The sequence below is a fragment of the Lingula anatina genome, chromosome 3 (genome assembly GCF_051362555.1).
Source record: "Lingula anatina isolate TDL-2025a chromosome 3, LinAna3.0, whole genome shotgun sequence".
NCBI classification, from domain to species: Eukaryota; Metazoa; Brachiopoda; class Lingulata; order Lingulida; family Lingulidae; genus Lingula; species Lingula anatina.
The window spans coordinates 8,610,683-8,625,770 of record NC_141769.1 but is presented as its reverse complement, the minus strand read 5'-3'; the positions used below and the strand labels follow the sequence as shown (position 1 = coordinate 8,625,770).

Below are 15,088 nucleotides of genomic sequence, written 5' to 3'. Positions count from 1 at the left end.
ACACACACACACACACACAGAGAGAGAGAGAGAGAGAGAGAGAGAGAGAGAGAGAATGAAAACATGACTACATCATTATTTACAAAGATAATTCCAGAATTTTATTCCTTCTTATTTCAAGAACACAATGGAGCAACATAAAACTTTATTTTTAATTGTTAAGCAGATGAAAGCTCCTTTAAAAACGCATTTCTTTCTTTCTCTCGTCTGGTGTCATCTGTCACGTGTTATATCAGATATTTTATTACTCTTGTGGGAGATGTAGGCCTATGACGCCAGAATTCGAAGCGAACTCTCCTGTTTTCATCGTTCAATCTCTACACCTCTTAAATGATTTCCAAGAAGTAGCTATTGCTATATAGCGCAGCGATTGTCGCTGTCCCAAACAATCTTAATTGGTACGGCCATGTCGAGGCAAAAATTAGCCACGTCTCCTCCTTGCTCGTAGCACCATTTTACATTAGATGACTGGCACTTTCGGAATAAACACAATCAGGACGCTTAAACTTGCGTCAGCCATATATCCTTGATAAAAACAATAGAAGAGGTATACAATAGAAACTGTTCAGTAAATCGGCTGTATTAGATCACATTTGCGGTATTTTATCACATCTTATGTCTGCGAGTACTCCACTGATTTAGCGTTTTCCCCACCACGAATCATCTTCTTCCTCATCTTCTTTGTCCTTTTCCATGGACATTGTGAATCTGAGGCAGCCCAGCTCTCGACCAGTGTCACCGTCATAGAATTCGGACATTAGCTCATAATCACCCTGTAACAAAATAGAAGCGAGAGTTGAAAAAAAAACTAGAGATATCAAGAACATTGCGATAGGTGTGACAATCACTATTTCGAATGAGTGCCACGTGGATTCTCTAACACAACTTACAGACTTACTCCCATATAGAGAAGTCCGTCAAAAACAAATGTAATGAGAAGACCTTAAATTGACAGAAAGCTTTTACGCTAACTGTGTTTACATACACTAGTTTTTACATGCACACTTAGATTTGATATAATATTTAATCAATATATATGCAATGTACACACGTTCTCTTGAAACCTGTTTTATTATTATTATTATTATTATTATTATTATTGTTATTATTTTGTTGTTGCCGTTCTAAACCGTGTTCACAGAAATACTCACATCGGCAAACACAGACAAGCCCCCGCTGATCTCGGGTATATCTATCGGCAGGTCTTTAAGGACATATTCCCCGTCTGGTATGGGGCAGGAGCACGGGAAGTCGTTCTCCTCGAAGAAGGCGGGGCAATCGCACGGGTCGTAGGTTTCGGCCATTCTGCTACACAGGTCCTTATGTGTGCTGATGTTTCGAGGAAAAAAGCGGTAAAGTGTTGATTATATACTCAACATACCTTGTCTCAGTTTCAACTAAAATCAATCTAAAATAAAAACAATTTGAACACACCCGTAATTAATGTCTTGATGCACTATTTATGACTTGAAGCTGTTAGACCGTCTAGATATCTCCTTTTGCTTTCTTCTATTTGTCTGCACTATCTGTGTGTCTGTCTATTTCTAAACGTAACCCTCTGTCGTACAGAAAATCAAACTGCTTTTTGGTTTGTCTGTCCGTTAATTTTCACGTTGTATGTCCGTATATTTATTTATTTATTTATTTTATTTTTTGAGGTGGGTGGGGGGGTGCAATCGTCTAAAAAATACTCACCAAGTGCCAAACTGGCTGTTGCCCACGCTTATACATGGAATATTGAAAGTCGTCTCTCTAAACAGGAGCTGTACTTTTCTCTCCAGCGTAGTGTCCACGGATAAACTGGTCGGCAGTGTCTCCGTGACATTCAGCTGGAAGGAGAGCAGCATTTGGCCCGGGTATTTGACGGGGAAGGGGGTTACGCTCAGTGCAAGAAAGTGGATCGGACGGTTAGGATTTCTACCTGGAAATATAATAATGTACATCTAGCATAATTTTTGTATCTATTTTTTACTTTTGAATATGCTGAATAACTTTTTGATTTGGTTTATTACAACGTACATGTAACACAATTTGATAATCTAATGCAATTTTATAAAATATACCTTATGCTGTATTGAATAAAGTAATGCATTTAATATTATGATCAATTATGCATAATTTAATTCAATTGAAAATTATTAAGAACACTTCACTGTTATGATGCTCATTTAGTACAAGTGAACATGTGCATGTACAAGAAATTGACATTTTAGTTGTTCTGTCATTGCGCTGTTTGTACATGTAGAAGGTCCTTGAAATTAAAGTAGAGAAAGGTAGATAAGTTCTCAGAGGAACATGTAGGACCGGTTAAATTTCTTCCTATGAATTAAATAACATAAAATATAATGACATATCTGTCTCGAACCGAGATAATCTAGGTTATGAACAAATTTGTGTTCTTTTTGACATGTGGTTAAATGAGAGACAGATAAATGCTGTAATTAAAATTTCCAGTATCATTTTATCGCATGGTGCAATTCTTGGTCAAATCACAGAGTTCTTCAAAACGCTTGTAAAACAGACAGAAATATCTTCACACCCTTCGTACGTCGTAGTTGTTTCCAGATACTAGAGAGTTCTCCGGGATCGCAGACCTCCGTCAAGTCAAAAATGTCAATGAAGATACCACAAATAAAATCTAAGAACTGTTTTAATATCTTGGTGACGAAAAAAGCGCCTTCGTTGACGCAGTTGATTATCTTGATTAAACACATGTACTAATTACGATATGTTGGCAGTAACCCATGAAGGACGTGCGAAGAGTCCGAAAATTGTGCGCACCTGTTCGCACGCTCGCGACTTTCAAAAGAATTCTTTACTCTTCATTCCCATAGCTATAGCTATCGGCATTTCACCTTAAGATGAAAAACACCAGTGAAAGTATACGCTGTAAAATATGACGAGGAATTGCTAAGAGCACTTACAAAATATCGTATCGGGTACGTCCTTCAAATTTAAAAACAAATTGAATTGAATTACATTGTAAAATCTTATTGGCAAGTTTAGACATATATTTGATGCTGCAATTCGGGATAAAGCAAAATGTATTTAATATATTAAAAAAAAAACAGGTATAAAATGAATCGAGTGTTTGAATCACAATAAAACAAGGAAAGATACTGATGCGATAAATGAAAAGATTGCTCTGTGGTCGATGTAAAACTAACAATTTTATTTTCCCCCCCTACCCAAAGAAAGAAAAGAAAAAACTAGTAGGTATCCGATTATCATTTTCTGATCTAATTTTTCCAGCTTCGCATTTCGGCTGTAATTCAAGCAACTGCCGTTTCGTAGTTATGTTTCTCTTTCATCGGGAATGGCAAAACCAATAAAATAGGGTAGAACCTTTCCTAAATGCCGTTCTTATAAAATTAATAATTTCCTTTTCGGCTGCGCGCAAAGACATTGGCGGTAAGGTTAACGATATGTTGCCATGGCAATGTGAGACCACACAAGAAGCTAAGAGATTCGTGGCCCTGGTATCGGTGAGCAGGAGTCAAAGTCGTGCTTTTGTAATGTGTGTACATCTCAGCAGACAGTACAAATTAAACACCAATTTCAATTATGGATGAATAGAAAGCGCAGTAGCAGAAAGAGAAGCAGCAAGGGGATTAGTGTCAGACTGTTAATCTGTTGAATTAATCACAGATTTGACTTCTCACGCTGTCAATTATCACTAAAAAGGTGTCGTATTTCTAATATCTTATGAACGATTGACGTGGGCCCTTCTGTCAATCACTCTATATGTCTCTCTACTTCCCTCCCTAAAACCATCCCTTTATCATAAAACGTACGCATCTCTCTCTCTCTCTTTCTCTCTCTCTCTTTCTCTTTCTCTCTCTCTCTCTCTCTCTCTCCATACGTCTACCAGCCTGAACTCACTAACAATGAAATATCCTTCATCTTCAGTTTTGCACTCGTTATTATCATAAACAGACCAAACAACCACACACACACATTTGGATCTCTTAATATCAGTGATCCAGTGCTACCAGTGCTAAAAGATCACGCTTTATGTGGCATCACAAAAATTGGTTTTGCACGTGCGTGCCAACTGCAGCATTAAAGTTACCTGCACCTGCGAGCACTTGGGGAACCGACGTAATATAATGGTCTCTCAACCCCCATACGATTTACTACTGAACAGCCTGACCGTTAATAAAACTGCCAAATTCTTCGTGACAAATGGAGTTAGTGAAAAACAATTTTTGAGTTAGCGAAGAGACGTGATTTCGTTAGTTTTTTTCAAACGGGCATTCAATGGGGAAGTCTAAAACTGACGGGATGTTTCGGTGATTAGACAAGTGTTAGTTCCGTTTTAACATTCTTTTCCTATGAAAAATGTGAGTAATTTGCTCTTTGTATCTGTTGTGACATTCATATATCCTACGCCACCTGTACGCACTTGAGCAACAGATAATTAGCTTATTTTGATTTGCTTCACTCTGGATAATTCAATTCCTATAACTTGTTCAAGGGACCGTAAAGAAGACTTTGCCCGCCTTATTATTTTCTTTCGAAACTTAATGTGTAAAAAGAAAAAAATAAAACATTAACATACCACAGATCTCGCACACACCGAAATATCCACACTTCAAAAAACTTCTGAAAACTTCAATTTCACTTGTAGATAGACCGAGCTTTACACATCTCAGCGACGTGATACAATCTCTCTAAAAAGGGCATTAATACCCTTGATCAAAAATGCCATTTTAAGCGAAAATTGCATTTAATCTTTACGCGGCTTCAGCCGAATGAACAAAATCTACGTTCAGGGGGCGTTTTTCTAAGAGTCCAATGTATATTTCACAATTGTTTCTATCAGTTCGATACGTGTGATCCTTTAAATTGTTTCGGTTAAGTCATCTCTCTTTTTTTTTCAATTTCCTCTACTAGATATTCAGTTATCGGTGTTAGCCATGTAGTAATGAACATCTCGTATAACTTTTTATGATACACTAGTAGTTAAGGTAGGCATAGATGGTTAAACCAAGGAATATTCGGCAGCAGAAAGAGCTGTAAAAATTGTTTAAGTATGGGTTCTCGTCGGTAGAACTACAGCTTAAGAAATTAAGAAATTTGGTTTTGATACTGATTGTAAATTGCAAACTGGCTGTGGCCTGATAATAAACTATCGGCGTGCACTTCTGGCCTCTGTTGTTTTTCCGCCACCCTGCTTTTTACCTTTCACTGTTTTCATCTCAGGTAAGTACATGCTGGCAAGGGAAGTAATAAATGCATATCTGCAGACTATTTCTAAGCTGATTAGGAGTTTTTAAATAAGTTGGATTTGGAAGTCTTTAACATTGCCTGTACTGTAAAAGAGAGTGTCAACGTACAAATACACTGTAGGAAGGTAAAGCAGGTAAAGGATAAGCAGGTAAAACACACTTATCGCTTGCCCGAGAAAAAACGATAAAAACGGCAGCATGGATATTTAAATCGTACTAGACAAATGCACGCACACATGCACGCACGCACACGGGCGCACACACACACACACACACACACACACACACACACACCACGATGTACATGTATTACTCGCAAGTGTGGCTGCTTCGTTGTTATGATACAAAATACTATGGGGTTTATTTTGCTTTTGAGATCGCCTAAATTGCTTGATAAAAGGATATTGTATACTTTTTATCGCTGTACAGATCAGAGGAAAGAATCGATTCGATTGGAACCTGATAGCCTGCCTTTTGCGGTACATCAGACCGATACCGCCGTATTATTATAGTTCTTTGATTGCATTTTAAAAACCTTTAATAAACCCATTTTGCTGTTTGGCTTGTTTTATGTACCTAACAATGAGCAGGTAGGTCCCAACACTTAAAGCAAACAATGAAGGAATACGGATTTCCCACCAAGGTGGTCATCACTGGCGTGGCTACACAGTGACCTATGGTCAGTGTGGCATGTGGTCGAAAAGCTTCCCCTTGAACACTTTGAAATTTAATTTTGAATTTATAGGAGGTAAAATCTGCTGCTGCAAGAGAGAGAGAGGGGGGGGAAGAGAGAGAGAGAGAGAGAGAGAAAGAGAGAGAGAGAAAGAATTTTAGTTGCACAATCCCGCAAAAAAATTTTAAAAGAACATGGACGCGAACCAGATGTCATTGGCAAACGCCAGGGTACTCTATTCCCCCTCTTTACACACAGAGGTTTGACTCTCCACAGTCCATCGATTAATATCAAAAGTAAATTGGCGGAGCATTTTCAGGAAGTGCCTTAAGCTTACAGGTGAAATGTGCTGCAAGAGAGAGAGAGAGAGAGAGAAAGAGAAAGAGAGAGAGAGAGAGAGAGAGAGAGAGAGAGAGAGGAAGAGAGAGAGAGAGAGAGAGAGGAAGAGAGAGAGAGAGAGAGAGAAAGAGAGAGAGAGAGAGAGTTTTAGTGGCACAACCCCACAAAAAGGTTTAAAAGAACATGAAAGATGTTCTAGGCGAACGCCAGGATAAGCGCCCCCCCCCCCCCCCCCCACCACCACCACCACCACCACCACCTTTTTCATCGACTTGACCCTATACAGTCCATCGATTAATATATAAGAAAATTGGCGAAGCGTTATCAGGATGTGCCTCAAGCTTACAGTTACTTATAATGGGAATAATGCCCGGTTGTACATAAGGTTGTATGTAAGGCCTGTAAACTTCATGTATCAGTGGATCAAAAGTTCTTTTACCAGATACTCGCCATGAAGAGTCTAAGAAGAAGAGTGCCCGAGTGATATAGTAGTCGCCCCCTTAAAAAAAGAAAAAAAATTCTACCAAAATGATCAATTCGTAGTTAAAAATGGAAAGATTGCATTAGGGTGTTGAGATGGGAAATTCGAAAATCAATTTTTCGGCCGTCTTCAAAACAATCTACGAAAATGGAAAATATAAATATCATTTTATCTTAGATATTAAATAAATCCATTCCATACTTGGTTTTTGAATATTTAAAATATTTTTTTGCTATTTCCAACAAGAAGAACACATGGTAGTTTTTAGTAGATAAAGAGGCTATTGGTATTATTACTACCAGGTAATGAAAGTTTTTAAAAAATAGGCTCACCAGCATGGTTAAGGTACAAAAAAAGCGAAAAAAATTTAATTTACTTTTATCTTTTGTAATTTAATATTTCATTCAAACAAGTTTCTTGTGCCACACCGAGAACCCCCAATTGGAAATTGTTCATCCAAACCCAACGATTTTATTTGCTTACACATCTCGAGTGCCAAAAAATGAGCTTTCTTTGGGACGCTGTCTTAATTGTGTTTGTAAAACAAACCAAACCAATTTTCTTCGAAATCGCAAAACGTTGGTTCCTAGTAGCAACATGTTTTTCAATGGTTTATTAAGCGTTTGAATATCGTTTCGTTTCAACTCACTTCACTGTTTGTTCGCAAACCAATGTCCAATGTGTATCCTTCTTCTTCGTCAGCACACGCGCACACGTACCTGCACGCACACATACGTTAAATATGACAGTTAGCTCAGAGAAGCTAATCAATTATTTTCCTCTTTCCAAACTGTCAAAAACTAATAAGAATAAAAAAGAAAAAAATAATGGATTCTTCACATTTTCGGCGGTTAGGTGCGATTACTAAAATGCGGAAACGATAAACATTTGCAACTTGAACCTGCACTTCTGTATCTCAGTACAAGGCAAGTCGACGGAAACATCAATAAAAAAGTGGTATCAGTCAAGTACATGCGCCCTGCAAGAAGTAAAAGTTCATACGATCCACCTGTGTCTCTGGTTCTTGCGTAAGGAGATAGCTGAGAGGGGAGGTTAATGGGTGCAAAAAGAGAACGAGGACAATCGAACAGTACGGGAATCGGGAACACTCCCGGAACAAACGCATCCGTTCTTCTTGTACCGCTGTGAGCATATCCATCTGCTAATTCCATGCATTTCCACTAACAATTGCTAGTGTGTGTTATGATGGGTATAATAGTTTTGGATGCAGTTGGTGTTTTCATGGCATTTATGGCGGGGGTAAAACGATTCAGTCACACCAAGTGGTTGTAGCAAATAATAATAAAAAAACCTTGGAGAAATAACGTATAAACTCCTGTATGATAATCCATACGATCCAAAATTGAAATGAAAAACAAGGCAGTGATCGCGTTTGGAGTGGAAGGTATAATATAAAGTGAATTATCATCATTTAGGGAAAATAAACGAACACTTTTATGCCTTATTAAAAGCGCAGATATCTTATTAATTCATTTTCACTTCTCATTTAGCATTAATCTATTATCTATTTTTAGTGTTTTGAAGGAGGTATGATTTTTTAACTTAATAAATCTTTTTCGTTCATCACTTTTTCTCGTGATTGTACATGCATCTTGTCAGTTACGTATAGTAAATAAACGAAGGCAGATGCTGTGAGTAAAGATAGATGCCTGGGCCTAATACACAGCCAATGCCAACAAATACAATTCTTTTAGGGCACATAACCAAAAGCTCGTTCCTGGAAAATCTTATACTTTTAGTAAGGCCACAATGCTCAGAAACGTTTTAATGTTTAAATATTACAGTGAACGTCTTTTTTTTTTTGTAGCATGGAAAGGAAACGCTGGCAATATACATCACATCTTCAATTGAAAAAGTACCTTTCAAAAAGAAAGTTTTGCCTATAATTTTTCTATGCGAGTTAAATAAAACTTACAAACCAGCGCAAATATTTCAGTTAGAATTACTACAAAAGAACAAAATGCCTAAACGTGTATAAATAAATGAAATAAAACTATGTATATGTAAAAAAAAATTCATAGTTATTTTAAAAATCACATTTAATAGGGAAACTTACCACAGTCCTCGAACCTGAATTCTTGACTTCTTCTGAATCTGAATTTGTTTGCATTTCTGGTGTATCGGGAGGGGTAGCGGTAACTGCTTCCTACCCCTAGCAGCGTGATGGCCACGAGAACCGCAATATTCAAAGAATTCATAGTTATAAAATCCCAAAAAGTACTTTTTTCTTTTTTTAATAATAAGAAAAAGAAGCACAATTCGATTTTAATAATGAAAATTGTTAAGATATTACACAACCACGGATCGCTTGAAAAGAAATTTTCAGAGTCCCTATATTTCCTTGGTAACAAGGTTCTACAGAGTACAGGTTGCCGCCGCTGTCAAGATAACTGAATAGGCAGATCGCCCGCCGGCTCTTTATACGCTCCCGTTTTCGCACCTTATTCTGTTTACTTGTCCGATGAAGTGCTAGCTACTCTATCGGAGTGCCAGTGCATTGGTGGGTGTTTTTTTCTTCCTTTTCGTGTGATGGTTACGTGTAGACGGTATAAACCTCCTAAAGATGACCACACACAACGATGATGGGGTGCAGAGCTCGTGAATATAAACCCTGGTTAGTGGGAAGGAGAGGCGATCAACGTCACTATGGCTGATTTCTGCGCACAAATCTTTCAAAGGAACCAATAAATCGAAAGGAAATATCACAAAGAAGATTGCCAGAGAGCCGAGATGTCGGCCGGGTGAAGCACTGCCCGTACATCCGCGTGCGCTGTTCTCCTCGCGCCATCAGCACCTCTCCTTGCCATCCATTCCCCGGTCCGCGCCTCAACTTCTGTCCGCCCTGCAACGAGGATACCAGATGCTCACGTACGGACATTCACTGCAGGGGCACGTGCATGTTGTTATGGTTGATGAACTGTGTATTACGCTTGCTGTGAGGCAATCTGAGTTTCTAGTGCTTACCTTCTCGTTCCAGTTGTCTAAATATTTAGAACAAATTGCGAGTCACACGTCGGTGGACCACACACGGAGAGCAGCAGTAGCGACGTAATGCTACTACATAGACGTCGGTGCTTTCAGTTCGCCCTGCCACCGGTTGGATTAATGCGTTTTAAACCAACCAAAATTACCAAATAAAAAGAAAATATATCAGCTTTGATGGTTTACTATGACAAAATGAGCAAATAAAAATGCGTTACTTTCAGAGGTTTTTAAACTTTAAAGTTTCTCTGTGATTTATTTCCTTTGATTCCTAACCTTTTTCATTTGCACATAGTTGCGATCATTTATCATATACTGGAGCATTTCAAAGAAGTCTAATAAGGTAAGATATATCTAGTACAAGAATTATTCCTATATGAATATCCAAAAATATCTATAATATAAAGATTTAGAATACAGATCCTTACATGCAACGTAAAGATTTCATTTTTGAGACACACAAGCAACAAGAATTTACTTGAGCAGAAAAAACTAACATCATCACTATCAAGAAAATAAGTAATAAATTTACTTTATTTTCATTCAAAAAGTGCATCCTTATCACTCAAACTTCAAGAACGTTTGAAGAAGAAATATAACACCAAGAATGTTTACAGAAGAATTAAAAAACCTTTAATTTCTTTAATTCGATTCAGATCAGATGAAATTGCAGATATAAAGTTTGTAAAATAATTCAATGAAGGCTGGAATCAAACATGTAGGGGTTATTGAAGCTCTCCCTGAAGCGCAGAGGAACGAGCAAGCAGATGGAAGAGGGGAGTTTCCAGCATCCTCTGAAGGCCAGGGTGGTTTAAGCGCACTGCCCCTCCCTCCTCTTCTTTTACTAACAAAATGTGTATTCTTACGGCGGGTGGTAAGTAAGGTTGTGACACGACCCTGGTAACCCTATCTCCTGTCCTGTCGTAACCTTAATCATGCCACCGAGAATACTAATTAACAGAAGGAAGCGAGCCGTGGGAACCCCGTGTTGTTACAACCATTGCGCTACTTAACGAAAACACGGAGGAATATTGTATGATATTATGACGACTGATTTTGTTAAATATTCATTAAGATAGTACTGGCAGTTTGATGCTGTAGGGAAAAAAATAACAGATTCACCGGCAAATTTTGTGATTAGTACAACTTTTAAGAATATTTCATAGTCTGTCTTTCTCCACATTTTTACTCAAGTCCCTGAACTCTCAATTTTTTTTAGAATATCCAGATATTTTACTATATCATTTTTATTATGTGGATAATTTTACTTATATTATATATACATCATTTTAAGTCCTATTATACTGATCAAATTAGAACATGGACAGTTTACATTGTTTCACATATTGTAAGACTTTTCCTGTTTCTGGTCTGATCCAGTAAAGGTTTCATACTTGATTTTCCTGAGAAACAGAGAAAAAAACATTGCAAAATTAACAAAGCGCCATGAATTTCCTGCGTGCTCAAGTGGCTATGTCGATTATCGGAACGTTATCGTTAAACATTAAGCTTATCACCGAAATTGTTTCCAACGAACGCTTTCCCCTTAGGCTCCCACGGTACCTCCCCTTGAACTACGTGAAAAAACATTTCCTTTGTTAATGATAATAATAAACGTGCATATAGACACGACAAGGCAACGATAAAACTCATCCGGCCAACCCCTTGCATTTCAAACAAAAGGTCTTTGTATTTGGGAGAGTGAATATTTGGCCAAAAAAAAAAAGTCCAAAAGAAAGGTCCTAAAATCTAATTGTTCATTTGAAGCACTTAAATATAAGAAATATCAATAAATTCTTTTTTTTCTCTGAATGAACTCACCCAGTGAAATCGAACAAAGGCAACCTGTTTATTACCAAGAATTAAATCATGAAAGCTAAATTAAAAAACGGAAAGACACGACTAGATTAAATACAAAATTAAAAATTTATTCACAAATCTCAATTTATTTATATCATAAAATGTAAGTGTTTGTATTAGCGTTATATAAGCATTATTAAATAGAATCCATATTTTGTCAAGAAAAATATTCTAATGTTAGGCCTACAGATTATCTGCAATCTGGCTCGCCTCTTGAAAAGATTAAACTCCCGTTCCAGTATACTGAACATTAAATGTTTGCTTATCATTGTCATAAAACAAATTAAGCAGATTAAAAACTGGCTATCTGAACTTTAACTTAAAATATTTTCTTTTTTTTTTAATTCAACAGGGCTGAAGTTCTAATTATCCCGCAGAGAACGCCAAGCGAAGTGCCACAGTCCGCGCGTGGCATATTGACTGACAAGTGGAGCGTGATTGACAGGCAGTGAAACGCATTTAATGTAATCGAAGGCCTGATGTTCTGTTCCCTACTTACGCGTGTGTTAAGACGTGCTAGGACCACCGGGGAAGAGGGACGACCTCTGGAAACGCAAAGGTGAACTTTTGGGAGCGTCCGTTAATTTGTACACGGCTTTTCACCGAACCATGAATCTCTCAACACTGGAAGCAGAAAAAATCAGAAGAAATATCAACGTGAGCCTTACAAAGGCCAGCAAACAAGTGAAAAGATTTACTGGTCGAAAGAAAAAGGGAAAATGATTTAATGAAATTATCAGATTGTTTTGAATTCGATGCTTAGCTTTTTTTTTTTTTTTTTTTGGGGGGGGGGTCTCTTGTGTGTCTTAGAATGAACAAGGTATCGGTCCGGCTTGGGTAAAATCGACCTACAGCATTGATAACAGTGAATGCAGATATTGTGACGAAAGACATTATATCAACATGTGTATATTTGAATTTATTAACAAAATGCAACACAGATCGGGAGCAGCGGTGTGTGTGTGTGTGTGCGCGCGCGCGTGTGCGCACCTGAGTGTTTTGGTAGTTTCATTATGAAAATTTAGACTGCTTTGTTGATATAGTAAATTTATTTTAAAATGTAAAGTGCAGTTGAATTAATTTTACTTTTGATCTCACAGATTTTATTCTAGCTTTTAGTTGTTCAAGGCGACTGGAAAACGGTTTTGTGATGCCTATGTTTTGCTGTCGCTCTGATGAGTCGATCCCAAACCAGATCGTATTATATCGGGGATTCATGTCCCATATTAACCTAATCTTGTATTTCCCGCAACTAAAATTGATGCATATAATAGAGAAGCTTCTCAGATAAAGGGTACCTGAGGAAATTACGCTCTACGGATCCGGGAGGGAGGATTGGGGAGGGGGGGGGGCTTTTGAGACACCCTCCGCTCTCCCTTCACCAAATTCAAGTTTTAACGTGCGATTTAAGATCATTAAAGCAAAAAAAAAAAAAAAAAAAAAATCCCAATCCTGCACCATAGATACTTTACTTAAATTGTCCCAGTCATCTGTTTTATACCTCATACTTTTCGTCTTTGCCTCACCCCTAAAGAAAGTCCTGGATCATCCAGTGCTCTACGCATGGGTATGTTATGTTGATTGTACTTGCAGAGGTGAGCATTTAGAACGATTAATTGGACTCTGAGACTCGGGGTTTGAGAACGTAAAAAAAATGTATAACCAGTTGGAGAATACTAAAACCGAAACTGCCTGAGGAAGCCATACATTTTTCCTACTCGCTTCCAGCTCGCAAAAATTATTGAAGAGCAAAGGAACAAAACTTAACTTTTAAGTTTAACTTTAACGTTTTATCTATTAAAATAGATAGATAGATAGATAGATAGATAGATAGATAGATAAATGGATTTACAAAAATAAACAAATAGATAAATAAAATGACAACAAATACTTGAGACGTGAAATGTTTACCTACAGATATAAAGATAAACCTCTTTATATAAATTAAATGTGCTGAAGCCACAGCAAGACAAAGGCGTTGACGCGCCTTTATCCATGGTGAAATACCATTGTGCTAGTTGTGCAAATATTGTTTTGCATTCGTTCTTCAAACACATCCAGATATCATGTGTCAATGCGTTTTTTACTGATGTAACAAATTCAAAGTTGATTCTAACAGTGCTTATGTGAGTACGCCAAGCAGCAATGGCACAACAGGCCTATTCACAGAAGTAAGAAAGGATACTCAATATTTTTTTGTACACCACTATGGGTACTTTTTAAAAAAAGTTGATGAAACACCATTATTAAAAATAGATTCCATTATATGTAATAAACTAATTGAATTATATTAATGTGTATTTCAATGAGACGTTTTTACATTTAAAATATGTTGAAAAGAATCTCGGCGATTAATCTCGATCGAATTTCATTCTCAGTAGGCCTAAACCCCTGAAGTACAACAAAATCACTAATATATCCACGGAGACCCAATTTATTCATTCCTTATTAAGAAGCACTGCCTTATATTGTTTATAAATGTTAAAGAGGGCGGGGTTACTTTTAAGTAACTTACAAGTCAACAAAAGCATAGGACGATCACACACGTGTATACCTGCGTGTGTGTGTGTGTGTGTGTGTGTGTGTGTGTGTGTGTGTGTTGGGGGGGGGGGGGGAGAGACTACATTGACTACGACAGAGGTGGAAAGATTATACTTTGATAGCTATTGGATACTTCTTTCATGTATTTATATTTGTTCTACATATTAAAAAAAATAAGAACAGAGTATAAAACGGATAGGCCTACCTGTGCCTTCTTAACCTTCTCTGTGTACTCTGCAATGTTCTTGGAAAAATGAAAAAATGATAGAATTTTTGGTAAGAACTACCAGGCCTAAAAATAAGACTGTTTCAGTCGTGTTTTGACACGTACACCTACATGCCCTACAAGTGCCACCAGTAGCTGAATGCCCTATGCCATATCTTCAGTTTAGTGCGACGCATTCATTCAAAACCAAGACGCTTCTTAGCAAATTGGTTATTAGAAACCTCAGTGCTTGTTTTTTCAGATTTTTAAAACAAAAGATGAAACTTAGCATGTTGAAGCAGCAATTTGGACACCAATTACAAAACTCGATTTAAATTCACTGAAATACAAATATCTGCTTCATTGTTTTAAATTCAGGGTATTCGGCTTACAACACATTTTTAAATTATTAAACAATTAAAAATGAATAATTTGTTACCCATTTTTTTTCATATTAATTGGATTACAAGGTAGTTAATCAATAGGCCCTGCTTAAAAGACGTGCAGTTGTCTCTTTTTCTGCGCCCACGAGGTATAAGAGCTAGAGTTGTTTCTTTTTCTTATTTAAATTGCAGACTATAAAAAAATATAGAGTCTATAGGCCTATATAAGGCCTATCGACCTGAAGGCTAACAAAGCTGTGTCAATTAATAACAGCCACAGAATATCCTTTTTGTTTAATCAAGGAAATATATCCTTGATTAAGGCCTAATTAAATGATTTTTTTAGCTTACGAGGCTTGGTTTACAGATTGT

At 37.2% G+C, this 15,088-nt stretch overlaps 1 protein-coding gene across 1 annotated transcript; it reads right to left on the bottom strand.

Annotated features, from left to right (window-relative positions):
- Window positions 1–75: 75 nt before the first annotated feature.
- LOC106158179 (ganglioside GM2 activator) lies at window positions 76–9,540 on the bottom strand. The gene is made up of 4 exons (XM_013534074.2): window positions 8,802–9,540; window positions 1,696–1,921; window positions 1,152–1,329; window positions 76–773 (listed from the first exon to the last, which is right to left on the bottom strand). Exons 1-4 carry the CDS (start codon window positions 8,941–8,943, stop codon window positions 639–641), a joined length of 681 nt encoding a protein of 226 aa, XP_013389528.1. The 5' UTR covers window positions 8,944–9,540; the 3' UTR covers window positions 76–638.
- Window positions 9,541–15,088: the final 5,548 nt, after the last annotated feature.